Below are 24,034 nucleotides of genomic sequence, written 5' to 3' on the forward strand. Positions count from 1 at the left end.
GCTTCTCCTTTTCCTTTTTTTATCTTTTAAGTAGATATACAGGCACTTGGTACAAAACTTAAAAGGTAAAAAATGCTCTGAAAAGCAAGTCCCTCTCCTGCCCCTGTTCCCAGTCACCCAGTTCCCTTCCCAGAGGCATCCTGTGTTGCAGCTTTCGGACGTGACGGTGTGGGCATATACCATCTCAGATCGTACAAAGGGTAGTGCACTCTACACACTGTTCTGCTCTTTCCTTTTTTAACTTCACAGTAAATCTTAGAGACGGTTCCACATCAGTTCACACAGCACTTCCTCAGTCTTTTCAAAAAGATGCAGAGTGTTCGTTGTAAGGCTGGACCATAGTTTTAAAAAGCAGAACCTTTCTGGACGCGTGGGTTGTTTGTAGTCTTTGCTGTTACAAACATTGCTGCATTGCCTATCCTCATAGCCTCTTCGTTTTACATGATACTTGCATATCTCTGTAGAGGAAATTCTTGGAAATGAAATTACTAAGTCAAAGGACATAAGATTTTAAAATTCTGATAGTTATGGCCAAATTGTACAGATTACACTCCCCTTGGCAAAATATGAGAGAACCTATTTACCTGTGGGACTTAAACAGAAGAAAAAGGGAGCCCTGGCCCCGCCTCAGAATCTCTAGGTGTGAGGCCTGGACACCTGTATTGTGAGCCTCAGAAAGCGCTTCTGAAACAGAAACTCTCCTGGGGTCCCTGGCCAGCCAGCCTCTCCCTTCCCCCAGGGGCTTGAAGCAATGAGCTAGACATGGCTGTCTGCTCCAGCCTCTCCCTGGCTTCCGGCTTCCAAGCTCAGCATCATGCTGATAAGCTGAGACTGTCTAGAGCACCGCCAGCCCTGGGGCTCACCAGGGCCTGGCTGGCAGGTCTTCTGTCCCCCTCAGGGGTCATAGACTTCTCCTCTAGGTCATGGCTAGAAAACAGGGCTTTTCCACTTAAAACCAATTGCCACCCGCTGTTAAGGATGGGAGCACAGGCTGTGCCAGGGTTACAACCGCCTGGACATCATATAGAGAAGGGTCTGGAATAAAACAGGGAAATTAGAAATGGTTAGGAGCGATGAGACACTGAGTTAATTTTTTTCAATGTGCATTATTTATTTTTTTTTTTTTTTACAATATTGACATTAAAGACCAAAAAGTAAAACTGTCATTTCCGACCCAACCCACTGATCTGCCCAAGGCCTTCTGATGTGGTGTCGGCGTGTAGTTTCTCTCTGTGACACCCTCAGGAGGGTGGCAGGGTTTTTCTGTCAGTTCTGGCCGGTGTCTAGGGCTGGAGGGGCCCTCGTGGTGACTGCAGGCCTGCCCCACCCTCTGCTGTTCTTCGAGAGGCTCTGAGGATGCAAGAGGAGACCAGCTGCCTTCCTGTCTGGAGCAGAAGAGCAGATGTCCCAGCACGCTGGGTGGTGGACTCACTGTTATTCTGCCAGCGAGGGTTCAGGTCAACCCTGCTGTGGGTGGGTGGGACCTCTTCAGGCACGGCCCAGGCCCGCCTCGGGGCCTGACACTTAGGGGAACTTAATACATATTTGAGAGGAAGAGAGGAAGAGGGAAGGGTATAATTTCAAGAACTCTGAAATCCTCCCTGCCACCTTTCATGAGCCTGACATCCTCACTGTCCGGGATCCTTCCAGCTACATGGATCTGTCTCCTCTCTGAAACAGGCATCAATCATTCATTCATTCAACAAATATTTATTGAGCACCTACTATGTACCAGGTATAGTTCTAGATGCTGGGAATACAGCTGTGAACAGAAGAGTCAAAAATCACGCCCTCATGAAATTTACATTCTGGGGAAGGGGGGAGACAATAAACAAGGAATGTACTAGATATTTGTATTTATAACATATGTTTTATAGTATATACAGTGGTGATAACTGCTAGAGAGAATGATAAAGCAGGGAAGGGAGACAGAGAGTGCAAGGAGCATGTAAAAATTTTAGAGGGTGACCAGGGAGCCCTCACTGAGAAAGCGAGAGCTGAGTAAACACCTAAAAGAGAAAGGGATCAAGCCATGCAGATATGTAGGGGAAGAGTGTTCCAAGAAGAAGGCACAACAAGTGCAAAGGCCCTGAGGTAGGACCTTTGATTTCCTGTATTAGTTGTCTTCCTTTAGCTGGATCGCAAGCAACTTGAAGGTAGGAATAATGTTTTATGACTTCAGAAATAATTTTGTTTACCTTTCACAATATACCCTCTTGTACCTTTTGAGTTTTGTGTCACTTGTAGGTATTACCATTTGTAAAAAAATTTTAACTGAGCTTATGCCTCAGAAGAGGGGGTACACAGCACAGAGCTGGACACATAGTAAGGTTCAGTCATCATTTGCTGTTTGAATATTTGTAATGACAAATTTAAAACATCAGAGTTCATTTTGTTTTTTAAAGATTACTAATCCCATAGCTTTCCTGAAAGGTTGTTTACTGCCATACCAGGTTTATTCACTATCATCCGAGGAACCATCTGTTCATTTTCAGACCAGTTTCAACTCTAGAATTCCCACCCTAGGATGGGACCTCAGATTCCCAGGCAGTGACCGCACTCCAGAGATGACCCCATTTGTCACCCTTTTTATTAGCTTCCTCCAAGTCCTTGAAGGTTCCTCAGCTAGAAGAGAATTTGCAACTTTTTAAATTTAATTTAATTTTTTTAGGGAAGCACTTCTAAGGTATTCACATTTGAAGACCCAGGGAGAATATAAACAATTGTACCTGAAGTGTAGAAAATGAAAATGAATTGCATACCAAGAAATAGCTGACAGCATTTAGTTCTCTTGCGGGCTGGCTTGCTGGTTGCCCCTCTTACCCCGACATCCCCCCCCCGACACCCCCCCCCTTTCAGCTGTGGGCCCACAGATGCTTGCAGGAGATGACGCAACACTCAGCCAGCCCTTCGGAAAATACTTCTGTTTCCTGACCAGCTGAAGAGCATGTTGTATGGCATATCCAATTTCATAGCTGTAGAAAAATTGTAAGAAAGAAAGGAAAACAATGGTGAACATTTTAAAATACTCAGTAGTTGAAATACGTGTGTTTTGGGTAGGTCTCATCAACTGAAATCCGTTGAAATTTGTGTGTTTTTACAGGGTCTAAGCAATTTAGGTGATGAAGTCTATCCTCTGCAGAGTCAAGGGGCAGGAAGTACACCCAGCCTAGACAGCAGCCTAGAAAAGAGCCAGCCCGGGGCAGGGGACACCAAGGCAAGGAGGGAGGGCTGGCAGGGACTTGGAGCCTGAGGGAATTCTCTGTTGTGCCAGAAAATGGTACAAAGGTTGTTTGCAGCAGATGGGTAAGTCTGATACCAAGTGAGAGTCAGAGAAGTGTTAGAGGGCATTCGTTTGGCAGGGAGTGCAGGGCAGATTGAGGTCTCTTTCTACAGGCCGGGAAGATACATTTGGTGGGAAACTACTTATCCTATTTCTGCTCTTTGGGGCAGCATTTTAAAATGCGTGCTGTCTTGTTGCCATTGGGTTGGGTACCGGGCACAAGAGAAGGGGAATTCATAATTTTCCAACTTGTCTTAGCACAATAACTGATGGGCATCGTGCCTTTGGGCACAGTAAGCCCTCAGTGAGTGTTTGTGTTTGAAATTCTACATGGATAAAATAGGAATTAAAAAATCCACCACCCCCGGCACCACCCCTTCTCCCTGTATGGCACTTGAGGTATGCTATGTACGAGGCCTGCACGGAACAGACGGCCAGGATTTTTTCTTTTCACTTCCTCGCTCCCACTATCCCTGCTCCGGAGACTTCTGCAGGCCTCCCGTCATCACCCTGTGACATCTTTTTCCGTGACCTGCCTCCTTCTTTCCCCTGGAGCCTAAGCATCCTGGGACATCATCTCAACCAATCTTCTGATAAGGGGAGGCGAATTTTCTTTCTCATTCTGTTATGTTGATTGAGAGTTCTATTTTTATAGGTAAAGCCAATATTACCTGGACTGTGGGCTAACTGCTCTGTGGGCTAAAGGCTGGTTTAGCGAGGTTTTGTCCGTGCAGCTACTACATCACCAGACCAGATGTTCATGCAGGCATCGTGCAAGAGAGAGAGAATTAAGCCCTCCAAATAACCTATAGTTGTAAGTGGAAAATGTCACTATGACCTTTTTTCCAGTGCTTTTAAACTCAGGCTTTAAAAAATCTTTTTTTTTTTAATTGGGCAATAGTCACAGGGGCAAAAGTTTAAAACTTCAGAAGGTAAAAACTCTCCCCCTCCCCCGTCTCCCTCAGCTTAGCTACCTTCTCAAAGGCACCCAATGCACCAATGTCTTGTGTGTCCTCCATACACGTTTTATATGTGTGCAAGCAGTTGTGCTCACACACACACACACATTCCCCTCTCTTTATTTTTTCACACAAAATAGCAGCATCGTATACACATTGGTCTGCACCTTGCTTTTTTTTAATCACTTAACAGTATATTTTAGAGATCATTCCACATTCGTTACTGAGATTTCTTTCATCATGGATTCCAAATACACATGAAACAACCCACATGCTGATTACTTCTCCTTCCTCAAAACTTGGCTGTTGATTTTCATCCATGTCTTTCCCTTGCTGGTGTATGACTTCTACCACATAATGGTCCAGTCACATTCTTTGAATCGCCTTCCAGATAAAAATATCTTAATAAGCCTTAGTGCCTTTGCCTGGAGGATAAGTGAACAATTTTACGTGATCAGGGCTCTGCCAGCGCGTTGGTGTCACTCTACTGTTAATTTAAACCACATCTTGAATGAGGTCCCTTAAGGTCATAAGGCGGGGGACTCCAAGAAATGATCTGACTTCTGAGGCTGTGGCATGTTTTCTCTTGTTCCAGAAACTAGGATGAGCCGAAGCATTCCTGTGGAGGTTGATGAATCAGAACCATACCCAAGTCAGTTGCTGAAACCTCTCTCAGAATATTCCCTGGAAGAAGAATCCGAACTACCTGCTCTAGATACAAGGAACATGGCACCCAACAGCTTATCTGCACCTCAAACCCCTCACTCTTCCTCAGGAGACTTTTCTCACGCTCACCCAACCCTGAAGCTTTCAAATCACCAGCAGCCTGTGTCCCAGCAGGCCACCTGCCTGCGCACTAAAGTCCTGGCAGAGAGTGAAGACAGCTTCTGGAGGAGACACCCAGACCCGGGCAAAGATTTTCCCTTGGGCTGCTCTGCAACCAGCGAGCCTGAGGCTGAGTCTGTGGCTGGAGCCCTCCCCCCGGAGCATCAGTTTTCACTTATGGAAAAACGTAATCAATGGCTGGGATCTCAGCTTTCAGCAGCTTCTCCTGACCCTGGCCATGACTCAGACAAATCAGACCAAAGTTTACCTAATGCCTCAGCAGACCTCCCGGGCAGTAGCCAGAGATGGTGCCACAGGCCCGGACCCACAGGAACCGAGCAGCCCCAGACCTGCGTACGATAGACACGGGATATGATTCACAGCCCCAGGACGTCCTGGGCCGTCAGGCAGCTGGAAAGGCCCCTGCCCCTCACGTCCGTGTGTGACCCCCAGGACCTCCCCAGGCCTCTCAGATCCTGGGAGTTCCATCAGTTTGAACCTCAGAGATATCCAGCATGTGCACAGATGCTGCCTCCAGCTCTTCCCCACAGGCTCAGTGGAACTATCACTACTATTGTCCTGGAGGCCCGATCACCTGGGTGCCATGTAAGTGAGCTTTACCTCCTCTGGACATTCTGGGCTGGGTAACTGAGTAAACGGGAATCTCACCGTCAATGTCTTGCATGGTTAGACCAGCACAGACAGGTCAGAAGGCAGGGGAGGACATTTGCTTCCTATGGGGCCTTCCGCACGTGATTGGATTTGCAAGGGGCTTTAGAATAATGCTTTATCTTGGCCCAAAGCCCGTTCGTTCCGCTTGGAACCTGCTTCTCTAGGAAACTGTAAGTCTAAAACAGATTCCTCTCCAGGGTAGTGTTAAGTGAAACTTGCCGAGAGGCAGGGAGACGACGCAAATAACTTCTAGAAAACTTGTTTGTTATCCAAATTCTTGGGCATCTGGGGTTTTCCTTCTTTACATGCTTCTTCTCCACCTTAGAGTTTTCAGAGAAAGGGGCCTTCTGTCAAAAAACTCAGAAGGTGCCCAGAATGTCATGGGGACTCTGAATTCATGCATTACATGAAGATCCAGTTGCTCCTGTGATTATATTGCTTAAAGGCCTTTGGAGATGGAACCACCAACATCTACCCTACCATCTAGCCACACTTGAGGAGTGGCAGTCCCCCTAACTTGTCGAGCTGTTTCACATCCCCCTGCATTTGCTCACACTCTTCTCTCTACCCAGGATGTTTTTCCCCTTCTTGTACATTTGAACCAGTTCTATACCTTTTTTTCTTTAACTGCTTTTTTGAGATCTAATTTATATACTATGAAGTTCACCCTGCCCCCATTTAGGTGTACAATGCAATTTAGAGTTATACAACCATCACTATATACCTCTCTTAAGACTTAGCTCAAGTGTCCCTCTGGCAGTCTCCCCAGATCAGTCCCTCCTTTGGGCTCTCTGTTTCCTTATACTCTGCCTGTTGGGGCACCTAATGCCAGTATGGCATTTACTTACGGAATTGTTTACTTCTCTTTCCAGACTGTAAGTTTTTGCACATTCAGCAAAGGTGTATTTTCAATCCATAATTCCCCAGCATTTAACACAGTGACCAGCATATACTAGATTCTCAAAAAATTATTTCTGAATGAATGAATGAATGAATGAATGAATAATATGTATCAGTGCAGTAAGCATCTCTGAAAGTGATAAAGTCTTAGACTGAGATAAAAAGTTCATCACAATTCTTGATGTCAACTCTCTAAGAGGCTGCTGGAAAATAACAATAGGGCTTTACAGATGAAACATGGGGCTGGGAGATGCAATAATTTTCTTAGCAAAAAAAACACCGTATCGAAAGCAGTTCAAATGGTCTGACCAAAGAGTCTGACCAAATCTGGTGCCTAGCTTTAAAATAAATTATAGAAATAATTACACATCCTATAATCAATCACAATTTATGTATTTATACATGTGCATTTAATATAAAGCTTCCTAAAGCGAATGGAGCAACAGAGTAATTCATAATATAAAAAAAAAAAAAAGTGAGGTAAAGGAATTTAACTTAGAAGATGCTTGGAAGAAAACAGGCAAGAATGAATGTGAGTTAAGAGTGAGGCTAAGAGATAAGGAAGCAGCGGAGCTTTGGGAGAAAGAGCCCCTAAGGTCTACAAGTGGGACTCTGGTGTTGGTGTGGGATGTTGGGAAGTTAGCTGATTGGGAAGCAAGGACGTCCCTTGTACTTTGAGCACCCAGGGATAGGATGGGTGTGGTGGCAGAGTTCCTTGAGCATGAATCACTTACTGAAAACTGAACCTTGGCAGGGTCAGGATTTGCATTTTTTTCTCAAGGATTTCTAGGTTAAAAAGGAATAATTTTGTGGAAATAATACCACAAAATACTTTTTTTTAACATTCTACTATCTGCATTTAAAGATAATTTTTCTGATCATAATACTAATGTTTGTTCACTCTCAAAGTTGAAATATGCCCAAAAGCCATGTTTCCATCACCCAAAAATAATTCCTTATTGGGGTTTGACATATTTACTGGGTTTTTGCATATATATTTAATATAAAACTAAAATAATTTCAGTGTAATTCTTCCAGCATCACCTAAAAATGCTGCATATTATTTCATCAGATGGATCTATCAAGTTGTTTTTAAGCTATTCTCTGTTGTTGGACATTTTAAATAGTTTCCAATTTCTGATCCAATAAGCAATGATATGATACATCATGTACATAAGTTTTTACCTGCATTTCTGATTAGTTTCTTAGATTAATATGTAGAAGTGTGAATACTTCATCAAGGGCTTTGTGATACTAAGTCCCAAGCAGTTGCCTTTAACCACTAACAGGAGAAAGGCCCATTGTGATAGACAGAGAAAGCATGGACTCATAATTTGAGGGTTCCAGGAAGATCTTCTCACTTGAAAATATTTTTCCTGTTGAACCCTGAAATGGCATCGTTAGCAATCTAGTCTTTGGAGGTAAGCATTGCCCTCTTTGGGCAGGCTCTGTTAAAATGCAAACACTCCCACTGGGAATACTTTTAGTCTCTAACACTTGCTTTCTCTCATCAGATCCCCTCCCCTTGCTCTCTATATTATTTCCTTCTATTGAAGTTGGGGAGGAAAGGGAGGCCTAGGATCCTGGGAGTGAAGATAAGTGATGAAAGGCAGAGAGGAGAGAACTTGGACAGGAGAAGGGAATAATTCACAGAAGACTTATAAGCAGCCAATAAGCATATGAAACCAAGCTTACTGTTACTGAATTTGAGAAATGCAAAATTTTTAAAGATGTATTTTTCCCAATCAGGTGCACAAAAAGAAAAGAACCCTGGGACAACATCTAGTGTTAGTGGGTTTATGGGGAAATGAACTTTCCCATCTACCCTTGATAGGAATATAAACTGGTACAGTCTTCCAAGAGACAATTTCACTATCAAAATTTTAAATGTGTCCTCTTTGGTCCAGCAGTCTCACTTGTAGGAATCTGTCCTATAGACACATTAAATGAACATATAGAAATACCTGAATGAGGATGCTTGTATTAGAGTAAGAATAAAAACACTAAAATGCCTATCAATAAGGGGACAGATTATCGTAAATAATTATAAATTAGTAAATTATAAATAATTATCAAATTATGTTATAAAGAATATACATTATTGTAAATAAGTTGTGATTTATTTATACCATAGACTACTAGGCCCCTGTTACGTAGACTAAAATACACACTCTGACATAAAAAAGATTAAGGGAGAAGCATGAAGTGTTGATCCCATACATGTTATTTTTTTTTATTATATATGTTAAAAACTCCATTAAAAAGTGTGTAAGATGGCCCCAACTGTTAACTGTGATCATGGGGGAAGGGGAACAAGGAATTAGGAAGAGACAGGGAGATTTTTCTTCTAACTCTACATAATTTTGTTGAATTTGTTAGAGCAAACAGGCATTACTTTTATAATTTAAAAAATAAGTAAAGGGACTTCCCTGGTGGTGCAGTGGTTAAGAATCTGCCTGCCTAGGCAGGGGACACGGGTTTGAGCCCTGGTCCGGGAAGATCCCACATGCCACGGAGCAGCTAAGCCCATGTGCCACAACTACTGAACCTGCGCTCTAGAGCCTGCGAGCCACAACTACTGAAGCCTGCATGCCTAGAGCCCGTGCTCCGCAACAAGAGAAGCCACAGCAATGAGAAGCCCACACACCGCAACGAAGAGTAGCCCCGCTAGCTGCAACTAGAGAAAGCCAGTGCACAGCAACGAAGACCCAACACAGCCAAAAATAAATAAATAAATAAATTTTAAAAATAAATAAAAGTTAAAAAGGAAAAAGAAAAGTAAGGGGACATGAGAGTGTACAGGTGGGCTCAGCCTAATCCACCTTGCATGTGCCTTGGTCCTGGTTCCCAGGGGCATCTAATCACAGGGAAGAGGGTCAGGGTCGGGCTGGGTTTGTCAGGGAAATTCAGTGCTTACAGTTTTTCTTCAGGGCACTGCAAGCCCAAAATATTTATGAAGCCTCCGATAGCAATGGCTCCCAGGAAGGTTGCTCTGAGGATTAAATGAGATAATGTATTAAAGACACTAGGAAAGTGGCTGGCTTGTAGTAAGCCCTCAATAACTAGCAGCTCTTAGTTATTATTGCTATTATCTAAATGGATCCTGTAGCCAGCCCTGTAAAGTACCCCTCTACTTCTAGATCCCCCTCGCTGGCACAGATTTTAAGCATTCAAAGCAGGTGTATAAATCCTTAGTTTCATGTCAGGGCTGTAACTGCATATAATTGCCAACAAAACCACTTCAAAAGAGCTGTTCACCTAAGTGATGCTTGTGCAGTTGGAAACCATGGCTACGTGGTTCTACTCGGCTTTAGAAGAGTATTACTTCCTCATCCATTAATGAAAATATAAATAAATAATGATCACCATGCAAATGGCATACCTTAGCCTTTGCAAGTTAAAGCAAAAATGGTTACAGGTCACCCCTTTCATGTCAAAAAAAAAAAAAAGTTATCAAAGCATGTGAAAACAAGAAGTGGGAAAAGACTGTTTCTTTCCTCCCCCCCACCCCCGGGAGAAGTCAGCCTCTTACTGCCTCAAAATCCTTCCACTGAAGGTCACCAGACTGGAGATCATAGCTATGCAATCAAATAAAACCCATGACGCAAATAAATTGGGAGAAAAGAATGTATTAAGTCTAAAAGACTCTTATTTTACTGTAAAATTCTTGCTTTCTCTACCAAGGAGACTGAATAAAATAAACCTGTGGACACATGCCTACTATTGCTCGTATGGACCCCAAAGAGTGATTATTTGTATGCTAGAATGCATGCAGAATTAAAAGTAAGGAAAAAACAAACCAGATGGAAGAGATGATAAAGAAAGGCGTTGCCTTTCAGGAACTACAGCTGTTTACAGCTGTGGGAGTTCCTGTAATAGTTTATGCTGGCCATTTTTTTTTCCTGGCTAAAGTGATTGCGTTATATCATCATGTCTTTTGACAACTTGAAAATCAGATTTTATTTTCTCTCTCATAAATTCTTTTAATACCATTCTTAATAAGGAAGAAAAATGTTGAATGTTTTGACTGATAAGTGGAAAACCTCGTTTAGGATTTGGTTTACAAATTCCAAGTGGTCAAAGCCCAGTAACACGAAGACCGTGTGTACCCAGGCCAAGAGGATCATAAGATTGACAAGTAACATACAGTTCTGGGCACCTATTCATGATTGTGCAAGATTTGTATTTTTATTTTGTGATTAACACTGCATCAGAATCTAGGAGTTACTGTGCTAACAAATCACTTGTCTATCACATTCTACAGAATGCACTCTCTTTATGGAATTTTAAGCATGAGGACAAGTCATTGGGGGAGATATTTTAGGCAGTGATTCTTAAGTCTACCATGTAGGTGGCTGCTGGCTCGCACACCTCTCTTACGCACTGAGTGTGGGTTTGTGTTTCCAAACACATCCATAGACACACAGATTTCCTCTTTCTCTCTCCATTTGTTTTGAGCTACTCAGGAGAACTATAACCTATTTATTTCTATTCACCGCCTGCCTAGCCATAGAGGTTCAATAATATTTGTTGAATGAACAAAAAGAAATCTGTTCCCTACTTCCTGGGGAAAGGAGTGATTCCCTAATCGTGAGTAGAGACTTTGTGATATCAAGCCTTGGAAAGGCCACCTTTACTTGTCAAATGGGAGAGCAGAGGAAAGAAAGGAGGTCAATGAGATTTGGAAACAGACCTTGTTCATTCATTTATCAACTTATTCAACAAATATTTGCCCAGTTCTCTGCTAGGCACTGGGTGTGCAGGGGTGAATACAACACACATGGTCCTGTCTTTGCGGAGTTCACAGTCTACTGGAGATAAGTCTATAGATAAGAAGAAATCGGCAGACAAAATAACAAAGTGTACGTGTTATAAAGGAAATAGCCAGGTGTTAGAACAGACATTAATAGACAGGATGCTGAGAGGAGACCTCTTTGAGTAGGACACGTGTGAGCTGAAATCTAAAGGAAAAGAAGGTCCGGGAAGCAAGGAGTTTGGTGTAGTTAATGTACCAAAAGCAAGCGAGTGGGGCTGGAGCAGGGTTAGCAGGGAGAGAATGATATGCTAGAAAATGAAGGAGGCAAGGACTGTGGTAAGGAATTTGGATTTTTTTTCTAAGTTAAACTTCTTCTTTAGGAAAACAAAAAATTGAACTCTATAATCCTGAATAAGGAACTTAGAACAGTACTTGGCATGTAACAAGTACTCGATAAATGTTAGCCATTATATATATAGTACCCAGCTAAACTAGCAAGCCTTGGTCAAAATAGTGGAACAAAACTATCAAAATTTGAGCGATGAAAAGACATTCATTTACCTGACAAATACAGATTTTATTTCACAACTTTTCCACACAACAAACCAAATTCCAGACAAAACCAGTCAAGTTCCACTTACAAAAAGGAAACCTTGGGCTTCCCTGGTGGCACAGTGGTTAAGAATCTGCCTGCCAATGCAGGGGACACGGGTTCAAGCCCTGGACCAGGAAGATCCCACATCCCGCGGAGCAACTAAGCCCATGCACCACAACTACTGAGCCCACGTGCCACAACCAGAGAAGCCCGCAAGCCTAGAGCCCGTGCTCCACAACAAGAGAAGCCACCGCAATGAGAAGCCCACGCACCGCATCGAAGAGTAGTCCCACTCGGTGCAACTAGAGAAAGCCCGCGTGCAGCAATGAAGATCCAATGCAGCCAAAAATAAATAAATAAAATAAATGTATTTTTTAAAAAAGGAAATCTTAGTTTTGATTGACCCTCTGATATTCAATATTTCTTTGCTTTAACAATCAAAGGACAGCATAGAGAACTATATTGTCAGTACCCTAATTTCAAAAATAGATGAGGTGGATCATTTTCATCTGCTCACACAAACCAGTGTAAGTTTTTATTACAGGTGGCCATTTCAGAAATGAGAGTTACAGCTAATCAAACACTTAGCCCACATGCCTTAGTGATTTTAATGATATGATTGGTTGCTATGAGACAAAAACCTGTTGTGTGAGGAATAATCTGTTAGAAATCATATGTCCTTGATTCAAAGGCTTTTGATTAACAGCACTAACATCCACCTTCTGGAAAAGAAACAAACCCTATGATTAGAGCTTGGTAGTCCTTTTAAAGCAAATAAAACCTTATTAGCCACTTTTTAGTGGATATGGGAAACAAGAATGGCTCTAAGCATTAAAAACTTTCAAGGCCACTGGCAACGTTGCTCCTCTTCTCCTTGTCTTCCTTCTTCCTACTTCCAGAGAAGTAGGAAGAGGATGCACACTGAAAATACCGCAAATGGATAGCAGATGAGACATAGACAGTCTAGAAGACCCAAGACCTACCAGGCAGATTGTGCAGTGCTCCATGGCTTCGCTTGTGTGCGTGTGTGAAGTTGGCTTTGTAACTCTTCAGTCTTCATTCATTCATTTATTGAGCATCCCCTGGGTGTCGGCACTGTGCCTGGAGATGTGGTGGCAAACAGACACAGTTCATGCTTTCACAGAGCTTAGAGTCTCGTACGGAAGGCAGGTAAGAAGGTGACAAGTAAGAGTCATGCTTACTTACACAAACATGATAAGCGTTAGGAAGAAAATAAAATAGGGAGATGGGATTTGAACAGGTGAATCCACTGGTGAACAGGTGATATCTGAGCTGAGCCCTGAATGTCGAGATGTTGATCTGTAAAGACACAGGGCAAAATATTCTGAGCAGAGGGGATGGCAGACTCAGGGTCCCAGAGGTGGGGACTAGCTTGGGGCGTTCAAGAAGAAGAAAGACAGCCAGGATAGCTGGGGCTTGATGAGCAGAGTATAGTAGGAGATAAAATCAAGAAGGGCAGAGACCCGATCATGCAAGGTGGATTTTAAATGCAATGGGAAATCTCTGGAGGGTTGTATCTATAGCTGGTTTTGTAAATGGTCCACTCATACAAGACACCTAAAAACATGGCTGGCCTAGTTACCTGATAGCAGTGGCACTTTGTACCCTGTTCTAGCTGCGGAAAAGAGCAGCAGGAGAGACCAGCCCTGTAGCCCTGAAACTCCAACTGGTGAGCTGGACCCCTTGGAATGTGTCTGACCTGCCCCAGGAAGGCTGTAAAAACAAAACCTCGGTGGTCTATCTTGTTCTAGACCATAGGGGGCTCTGTGGTCCTGTCTCCCCATTCTTAGAGATGCCTTCCATGTCCTGGTCTTTATCAGCCAAGGGGCTGGGATAGACCCAGTCAGATCCTTTTATCCTCCTCCCTTTCCTTAAGCCCCTAATATCATGACCAGGCTTAAGCAATAGCAGGGCAAGGGTCACGGTCAGGGCCGGGAGACAACCTGGGTTAAGAGGGGTGTGGTCAGTTTTGCCAAAGGAAGCAGGACAGGAAGGACCTAGCTGGTGTCACAGGTCAGAGCAGACAATAGACTAAATCCAGGGATTCTGACCATGCTTGAGAGACTGGCTTGTGCACATTTCCAGGGTCACCCAGCCAAGTTTCCTGAGTCCAGACAGTGGGGCCACACTAGTGAATACACATATTATTTGTCTTCTGTACTTGAGGCCATAGTCCCCTAGATATTCCCATGAAAACTTCAGTGGTTGCTGACTACTTACCAAACTAGAATAAAGTTCTTAACCACATTCTCGCTCTCCACATTCTGGTTCTAACCTTCTCTATCTGTTACTTTCTTGCTCACTTCCTAGTTTTATTTCACTTTACATCCCGGCATGTATCCTACCTACACAGCAGGCAAATTGGTTATTATTTATATAATCAGAAAAAGAATAAAGACCAATAAATATCTTTTGAAAACCAAGGTTCTTTCTTGCCCTAACTAGCTATGCCTCCTCGATCATCCAAGTTCTTGCTTGGGCAGAGGTGGCAATGCTTGGATTACCAGGACATGCTCATGGTTCATTTTGCAGGGTTGTCCACCTGACTCTCTCCAGTCCCTCTCCAAGCTAGGCCTACCCCTAAGATATATCAAAGCTCTCAGATTTCCCACACCTGAGCCCCTTTGGGCCTGGACAGTTCCCCCAGAGCCTTCCTCTCCCACCCTTCCTGGGTTCCCTTGCATGCCTCCTCTGACCTTCGCTTCTCTTCTCTCACCTGGTCAGGCAGGTTGCCCTTCTTCCTTTGGGACTTTGCTACTCCTGGGTCTGGCTGGGACCAACTTTCTCCTAGGTTACAAATTCATATAAATCACTGCCAGGCCTGGCTTTGCTCTGAGACTGCCCTCTTCTAACTGCCCTGGCCCCAGGTGCACATAGCCTTTAGCAACAGAGGACTGAGAAAGTTGGGAGGTGTTGCCAACTGGTTGGCTACTTCCCAGAGGTATGAGCCAAGTTTTCATTCATTGACTTCTTCTTGAGGGATTGGTGTGTGTGTGTGTGTGTGTCCAGGGAAGGAAAAGAGCAAGTAGTGATTCTGTATCTACCCTTAGGATAATTTCTCCTAGCCTTGGGTTCTAAAAACTTGGGGAATTATGGTAGGAATAGTGGTGATCTGGACCCCTTGGGATGTATCTCACCTGCCCCAGGAAGGCTGTAACAGCAAAACCTGGGCAGTATATCTTGTCCTAGACCAAAGGGGTCTCTGTGGTCCTACCTCCCCATTCTTAGAGATGCCCTCCAAGTCCTGGTCTTTATCAGCCAGGCAGCTGGAATAGGCTCAGTTTGGATTAGTTTAAGCATCTTATTTAAATAGGGGCCTATGTGGAGCTTTGTGCTTTCCAATTAGAACACCAAACTCATGATTTCACAGACATTTTTATTTAGGAAAAAAATAAAAACAATGACTCAATTTCATGAAAGCAATCAAGTAAATAATAGTACAGAAATATGGCAAACATCTTAGAGGTGGTAAACATTATCTGGAACCCTCAGTTGGTATCAGGACAAAAATTTGCACTGAGCTTACCTCTCCTTTCACACAAAGGAGCTAGGGTCAGCCTTCCCTGTTTTCTTTGCTGTCTTTACCTGCAGATGACCACGACTACCCTCGAGCAGCCTACCAGCAAGTGATCCGGCCGGCTCTACCTGGGCAGGCCCCACCTGGACCCAGTGTGAGAGGCCTGCACCCTGTGCAGAAGGTCGTCCTGAACTATCCCAGCCCCTGGGACCAAGAGGAGAGGCCTCCACAAAGAGACTACTCCTCCCTAGGGCTCCTGAGGTATCAGTAAGTACGATGGGGCCAAATTTCAAACAGTTCTAACATGAAAAAGAATGATGCCAATGCAATCAAAAGTATCTAACTCTCTGTTGGTTTGCTACCCCCAGGCTGCTGACCAAGTCACACACTGGAACGCCCACATACTTTTCAGGTCAGGAGAAAGGGAAGGTGGTTGATAAGAATCTCTTTACCAGACACATAAAGCCACTGGTGACTAGTCAAAATGCTCTTGAAGGAAAGGCTCTTAAGATGCTAAGTCACACCTGCTTCTTTTACTTTCAGATCCCCTGGCCTTTTAGCCCACGAAATAAGGTTTTTAGTTTTACTATGACTGACTTCCAAGCTATGAAGTTCTTTTTTATATCCCTATTTCTACAAAACCTGTTTTAAGCCCATTTCTTACTTTGAAATTTTAAATTCAATTCGCTTTTAATAGAAATTTAAAATAACCTGTTATTTTCTTTTGTAATAAAAGAATTCACACATGTTGAACACCATTATTAGGTCTTTCCGATACTTCTTCCAGAAAAACAATTTTGGTTTTTCTTGACTTTAATTGTTTAATTGTCTAATTTAATTGTCTAATCCTTTAATCATATTTCTCTTCATTGTTCTCTCTTTTTTTAATACATTTATTTATTTATTTTTGGCTGTGTTGGGTCTTCGTTGCTGCGTGCGGGCTTTCTCTAGTTGCGGCGAGCGGGGGCTACTCTTCCTTGTGGTGTGTGGGCTTCTCATTGCGGTGGCTTCTCTTGTTGCGGAGCACAGGCTCTAGGCGCGCGGGCTTCAGTAGTTGTGACTCGCGGGCTCTAGAGCGCTGGCTCAGTAGTTGTGGCACACAGGCCTAGTTGCTCCGCGACATGTGGGATCTTCCCGGACCAGGGCTCGAACCCGTGTCCCCTGCATAGGCAGGCAGATTCTTAACCACTGTACCACCAGGGAAGCCCCATTGTTTTCTTTTGACTTTTCAAGTTTTCTTTTTCTCTTAATTTATAGATCTAAAATATACAGGAACAACTCATGTAAATGGAGCTTCCTAATTTATGACAAAATTGGAAAGAGAGTAGATAAAATGTTTGCTCTTGCTCAAGCATGACTTTTATATACCACTCAGAGTAAATCTATATCCTGTTTTGAGAACGGAATGAGATATGAAGGTCCTATTAAAGCAGTTTTTTTCAGAAATAGAGAAATCGGTAATCAGCTCAAAAACTTTATTGAAAGAAAAAAGCCCACTCTATTTACAATGGCAGATAAGGCACATCTGCCTTTCCTCTTCACTCAAAAGCCGACAAGCCCTCAGATTTTCTTTGCAGACAGATGCCTTATTTTTTTAAAAACAAAATTGCATGGAATTTATATAATGGAATTAAGTAATGATTCACAGCCAGATAAGCACTCTTGCAGAAAAAATATCTAAAATTCCAAGAAAACAAACAAAATTTAAGCATCTTTATGTTTAGTGTTGAATAGGAGAGGCAATAGTAATTTTTAAAATAAATGTTTATTTTGAAATAATTTTAGATATACAGAAGAATAGCAAATGTAGTACAGAGTAATTGCTTTTGTAACATCAATTTAAGCCTGCTATGGTCTCCTTGGATTTATTTTATCATTTTAAGATAATGAAAAATAAGTACAGGTAATGAAGCTAATTCTCCTCTTACTGGTCTTTTGAAAGAGAACCTTAATACAGAAAATTTACTTTGTCATTACTCTCCATGATATTGTTTTATATGAAAGTTTTTGAATATTATCAAGGCCTTAACATTGCTTTGTCAAATGAGTAACCGTCTTTTATAACAACTAAGCAACTTTGGGTACAAAGGCATTTAATCCAAAAAGAATATGGAACTGGATCCCCATTAGATGAAGGCATATGTCGTAAAATTTTTTTTCTATATTAATATAAAATAAAAATAACTTCCTCAAGCATTCACAATTAGAAATATAATACAGTTGATGGGCTTCCCTGGTGGCGCAGTGGTTGAGAATCTGCCTGCCAATGCAGGGGACACGGGTTCGAGCCCTGGTCTGGGAAGGTCCCACATTCCACGGAGCAACTAGGCCCGTGAGCCACAATTACTGAGCCTGCGCGTCTGGAGCCTGTGCTCCGCAACAAGAGAGGCCGCGATAGCGAGAGGCCCGCGCACCGCGATGAAGAGTGGCCCCCATTCACCGCAACTAGAGAAAGCCCTCGCACAGAAAGCGAAGACCCAACAGAGCCAAAAATAAATAAATAAATTAATTAATTAAAAAAAAAAAAGAAATATAATATAGTTGAGATTCTGTATAATTTTATTTTAAATCTTGTTACATAGGACTTTCAGAATTTTTTTAATACTCTTTTGGGTAAAAATATGAAATCATAAGCAACAATCTAGCATATACACACAGATTTTTATATTCAAAACTTTTGTAAAATTTAGAATATAAAACAATTTCAAACATAACAAATAACAAACATTCCTGTTCCCACTACCTAGGTTTTTTAAAATGTTAACAATGCCACATTTACTTCATATTTTTTTGAAGAAATAAAACATTACAGACACAGTTTTAGTCTCCATATCAGTTAGAATTCAGTTACAGAAAACAGAAACAACTCTAGCTATTGTAAACAGAAGGGATTTAATATAGGGAATTGGGTACTTACGACATTGTTGGAGGTTGGAGGAACAAGTTTTAGGCTGGGCTTCCAGGAATGATCCCAGAGCAACGTCACAGAACAGGAGACCAAAGAGGCTGCTTCCTCTGGCATGGTCAGAGAGGCGGAGGGTCAGAAAGCCACCACGGAGCTCTCCATTCTAGGCCATGCTGCCACAGCACTATCCAGAGTCTGGAAGCTGCCACCACCTCAGCTACTGGAAACATTTTGTTCCTGCTAGGTCTGCACTGGCAAAAAACGGATGCCCATGCCCTGCCCTTGACACTGTGAAGCTGTAACGGGACACTGGGATGCCTCCTGATGAACTCGGCACCTCATGACAGACAGCCCTTAACAACAGAAACCACAGAAGTGGCAGAAGCATGGCCTCCATTTCCGTCTACCTTCCAAATCTCACACGAGTGCATCTGGTTGTTCCTCTCAGCAGACTGTTCATGGGAATATTTTGATGACCAAAATAATAATAAAGATGCCATATAATAATATGGTACAAACCTCTTTAAAGGGTCTTCAAAATCAGATTTTCATTCGTATATTAACATAGATACTTTTAAACCTACATGGTCTTTTCTATCTTTTGAGATATAGTTAAATGTTATGTATCGTGAGCTAAAAGTTGTCTTTTTATCAGAATGCCTAAACACCAAACCTTGTATGTCACCCATTGTATTACTTTGTTTTGTTGGTGATCTTGTCTGATCTGTACGTGAGACTTATCTTCCCCATTAGACAGTCCTTAAATCGAGAAGTCAAATCCTTCTTCCGTCTTTGACCCCTAGCACAGGCCCTTACAAATGGCAGCCAGCCAAATTGCTCATGGACCAAAATCTCTGCAGAAAAAAACCTTGTCCTTCTGGGTCAGGAAAGAAATGGAGGCAGAGGAGAGAGATAGCTCACTGGTATTTCCCATAGTCATTAAAGGCTTTCTGTCCCCCTAGGTTTGTGTTTATAAAACATGAACATTTACTGTGAATGTATTCCTTTCCAGGGACCGGCTTTATAACCAGCCACCTCACAGAGCTGGTGTTCCTGAGGAGTCCTTGGAGTGTCCTGCAGAGTTGAGACCGCAGGGTCCCCAGACTCCATCCGCAGCTGCTATCCCTAGACCCCCAAGTAACCCTCCAGCCAGAGGAACTCTGAAAACAAGCAATTTGCCAGAAGAACTGCGTAAGTTGTTTGCGATGTTGTTTTTTCCTTCTTCTTGTCAGGTCTTATACTTTAAGAGTACTTGATGATTATTCAGCCATAATCTTGGATATCTCTCACATACTACACAGTGAAATGAAATTTCCTTTTTTGCTTTTTGTTAGAAAAGTAACCAGCATTTTGTAGGACTGTTTGTAGTGATTCTGACACTACCTGCAATACTCACAAAGTGCTTAACAACTAGATTTTCTTCAACATGTACTCCAACAACAAATGACCCCCACGCTTTTTCCTTCTTCTAAATGATGCTCTTGAGTGGATTTGTCCCTGGATAGATTGATTAGATGTCCATGTGGTATTGGCCAGGGATCTAGCGTCTCACCATAAATTAGCAGCAGCCTTCAAGAACGAGGTCATTTCCTGTAGGAATAAGCAATCTTGTTTGGAAAAAGCAGTCTCACATTCTCCATACTGCTTTACAACCAAATGCAAACTAAGCCTTTTATTTAAAGAAACATTCGACTAAGTGTCAGGTGATGATGCTTTTTCCACATTTTGCAGCCAGAACCAGAAATGTTGAAATATCACCAAAATGTTCTCATATTAAGGTCTGTCAGGACAGTAAGTTCCAGAAATCTTAAGAAAACAGTCACTACTTGTGAAATTGTTACATTCTGCTGTGCTTGCTGGAATTCTAATAAGCCCTTTCCAAATCTAGGCACTGCTTTGAACCAAACTTAAAATTAAGCCCTTTGCATTTGTTAATTCCAACTGGGGGAATCGATGCTCTTTGGTCATTTAAGGCTCTGAAAGATTTCTGTGACAATGATCCATTGTTGTTTTTTATGAAAAATTTTTGTTTTAATCTTCTTAAAGTCTCAGACATTTAAATTTCGAGCATTTCTGGAGAATGGAAGATGTTAGGATATAGTCTGGGTGTCAGTTTATAGACCATATTTATCCTACCATAACCTATAAAGGGAGTCCTAAAATTCTTACAGAGGAATTGGTTGAATACTAGGTGTCGAGAAGAAAATAGAGTGCCATCAATATGCCTGGCTGCTTAAATGAGTCAATATGACCATTGAACATACTTCCATTTGAGAGGTGTGCTTCAAAAAACAAGAGCCTAAGCGTAGATAAGTAGGTTCTCTCCAGCCCCTGCTTTCTTCTCCACCCTCTGCCCCAGGGCTTCCTGAGATGTAGCCAGTTGATTCCAGACTAAAAGCCAACACAGAGAGATTATTCATCTACCACATTAACACGCTAGCCAGATAATTTACCCAAGACTTTTGCCTGGGAAAACACTGGTTCCCACCCTGACTGGGTTAGGCTTATGGGCACAATCCCATCTGCTGCTCTAGGCTGACTCAGGGAGAAGCAAGGGAGTCAATGATGCTGGACCTGCCAGAGGCGGGCTCTCTCCTTCAAGCTGCTGAAGTTCTTAGTAACGTTTCTGAGCTGCGCTTTAGTCTACTCCAACTTCCTGGCCTTTCCCCCACCAGTGAGGGGATGGGGGGAGGAGGGGGAGGAGGGGGAGGAGAACCACTTTCTCCCTCTCCTCACTTGCTCTTGTCAAGTTCAGGGCAGTGGAGAGCATCATGAGATCAAAAGAGGACGCTGCTGGGTGGCCCCTTAGCAGGGCTCAACTTCCTGGCCTGCTGTGAGAGTATTTTGTGGGCACAGAGCCAAGTGTCTCTAATATACCAGGGGTGGCCTGATCTTAAGGCCCTGCAGGTTCTGGGTGATGGATTTTTTTGTTAACGCATCATGTGGTTTTTCAGAAGACCTCCTCTGCTTGTCTCAGCCTGCCAGAACTCTCTCTCCTTTCCATGCACCCTGAGCAGTCTGCATTCCCTTGGACAGACCCCCCCTGCCCCTTTGGGCCTGCAGATCTATGTCCTGAGGACAGCAATTCACCCTGCTGTAGCCATAAGCCCTTAGACCACTCCCATCCTGAGGCTTCCCTTCATTATTCTAGAAGGACAAAAGACATTGCGTACACTTTTCAAGTGTGGTTTAGAGTAGAATTATTTGACTAGTTTCTAATAAATGTGAAAAATCTCTCTTAGGGAAAGTCTTTATCACTTATTCTATGGACACGGCCATGGAGGTGGTGAAATTTGTGAACTTTTTGTTGGTAAATGGCTTCCAAACTGCAGTAAGTATTTTATCCAAAGAGAAGACTGAACAGTTAAAGTGAGTATAATGAAAAGAAAAACAAGAAAAATTGTAAAGAGCTGTTGATGTTTTAAGCTATGTTATTTGATTTACATGATTATGAACTAAATGCTTATGGATTTAGGTAACTATTTTCTAGAGTTTAAACTACCCAAAGTCTCCAGCATGTTTTTCCTGCATGCCTTTTGCGCGACCCCGAGTGCCTCCGAACAGCCAGAACGGCGTAAACGCTGAGCATGTATGCAGCTGGCGCCCGGCCTGAAGAAAACGCCAGGCTCTCGCTGCACTTGGCATCTTTGCCCATCCTCACCAGTCATGCCCACTTTGGTTATGCTTCCTGTGGTACAGGAGGCTGCAGGCTTCACTAGGTCACCTACTCATCTTACAAGGTCCTTTCGTTCTGCACTGGGTTGTGAGGTTTGCAGTGGAGGCCCCTGCAGCCTGGGGCCCCGCTGTGCAAAGCTGCTGGACCACACTTTGCTGCAGCAGCAATGCTTCTGGACAGGGAGGTACCTGGCCAGGTTCTCAGCTGGTCTAGGCTAGTTCAGGAAGGTAGACACCCCAGCCCTGCAGTTCACTGTGATCTTAGCCTAAGAAATCTCAGGAAGCACATGCTCCTCAAGTCCCCTGCAGTGCTTTGAAAAAGCTCAGCTTAAACCCATGTAAGTTTTCCTTAGGATAAATAGAGAACCACAGGAGGCTGCTTGGAGGACTGGCTTTCCTCGAACACGCTGAGATCACTTCTCTTCCTTCCCGGAGACCTCCTCTGGGTATTTAGGGACAGTCAATTCTAAAGAGTGGTGAAAAATTAAGGGAAATATCTACAAATAGGAATGTTGAAGGATAAAGGATAAATGTTGACATTGAGTAGCTAAATGTCAATTTTAAAGATTATTTAGCATTTCTAACAAGAGTTTTATTCAAATTTTTTCTTCAGTCTATAATTCTTTTTAAATGGAAGTACATGAAAGTTGTTAAAAGTATACACTTTATACACTTCATGACTTTATACACTTCATGACTTCATGACTATATAAATATATGACTATATAGAGACCAACATTTCAATTTCTCATTTCTGGGATAAGAAACACTGTGGCAACCATGATATAAAATCAAATTACAAGACATAAGGTCAACATTTCAGAAAAGATCTTACTTTTGGTCCTTTCCAAATAAGCATACTGATTGTCTCTGGAGAAGAGGACAGGTTTTTGTGACCTTAACAATCAGGGGCTGCTTAGGCCGAGTTTAAATTTGTCCTTGCTCCTCATCACTATGAAGCCTGTGGTAGAATCCCATAGCCCCATCCTGGACAGCTAAGTTACTATATTGATACATCAAGATCCCCTTAGTGGAGAAAAATAAACTTCATGGGTAATTTAATAAAGGGACAATTTTCAAAGTTCTAGGTGAGTTTTAGGGAATCCACAGGGAATAAATAGTTCAATATCCCAGGACTAGCAAAAGCAGGAGTTCCTACCACCCTGAGGTCTAAAGAGGCAAGGGAACAGTGACGCCTGCAACCTAAAGGGGGTGCTGTATTGGCTTGCCAGGGCCGCCACAGAGTACCACAGGTGGGGGAGCTTAAACAACAGACATTTATTTCCTCACAGTTGTGGAGGCTAGTAGTGTAAGATCAAGGTGTCAGCAGGGTTGCTTTCATTCTGAGGTGTTTTCCTTGGCTTATAGATGGCCATCTTCTCCCTGTGTCTCCACCCGGTCTTTCCTCTGGTCTTTCTTTATAATCTCCTCTTATAAGGACACCAGTCATATTGGATCAGGGCCCACCCATAAGACCCCATTTTACTTTAATCACCTTTTTAAAGGCCCTATCTCCAAATACAGTCACAGTCTGAGGCACTGGGCGTTAAGACATATGTTGAGACATACGAATTTGGAGGGAGGCGATTCAGCTCATAATAGTGGCTGGGTGGAAAAGTTGGCCTGACAGGAGCTGTGGATTTTAGTAGAGATCTGGAGAGACTCATGGAAGATCTCCAGCACATTGTGCCGCCCAGAATGTCCACCTCCATAGCAAGGAAGGAATTAGGTGCTGGGGTAATAATGAGAATGACCATTTATTGAGTACTTACTTCATGTCTGGCATTTTGATGTGCCTTTTCCACGCTAACTCATTTTAATCCTCACAACCACCCTAGGAAGTAGGTTTATTAACCACATATTACAAATGAAAATATTAAGACTTAGAGAGTTTTGGGAACGTTTCCAAAGTCATGCAAGTGGGAA

The 24,034-nt window shown here is 42.7% G+C and overlaps 1 protein-coding gene across 1 annotated transcript in view; it reads left to right on the forward strand.

Moving 5' to 3' along the window:
* Positions 1-24,034, forward strand: part of TRAF3IP2 (TRAF3 interacting protein 2) — a 40,939-nt gene that overhangs the window by 7,781 nt on the left and 9,124 nt on the right. The window contains 7 exon segments of the mRNA XM_036871325.1: positions 4,838-5,368; positions 5,371-5,468; positions 5,470-5,602; positions 5,605-5,673; positions 15,603-15,795; positions 19,446-19,624; positions 21,676-21,764. Coding sequence (XP_036727220.1) covers positions 4,846-5,368; positions 5,371-5,468; positions 5,470-5,602; positions 5,605-5,673; positions 15,603-15,795; positions 19,446-19,624; positions 21,676-21,764 — 1,284 coding nt within the window. The 5' untranslated portion in view covers positions 4,838-4,845.

This window comes from Balaenoptera musculus, chromosome 12 (genome assembly GCF_009873245.2).
Source record: "Balaenoptera musculus isolate JJ_BM4_2016_0621 chromosome 12, mBalMus1.pri.v3, whole genome shotgun sequence".
NCBI classification, from domain to species: domain Eukaryota; kingdom Metazoa; phylum Chordata; class Mammalia; order Artiodactyla; family Balaenopteridae; genus Balaenoptera; species Balaenoptera musculus.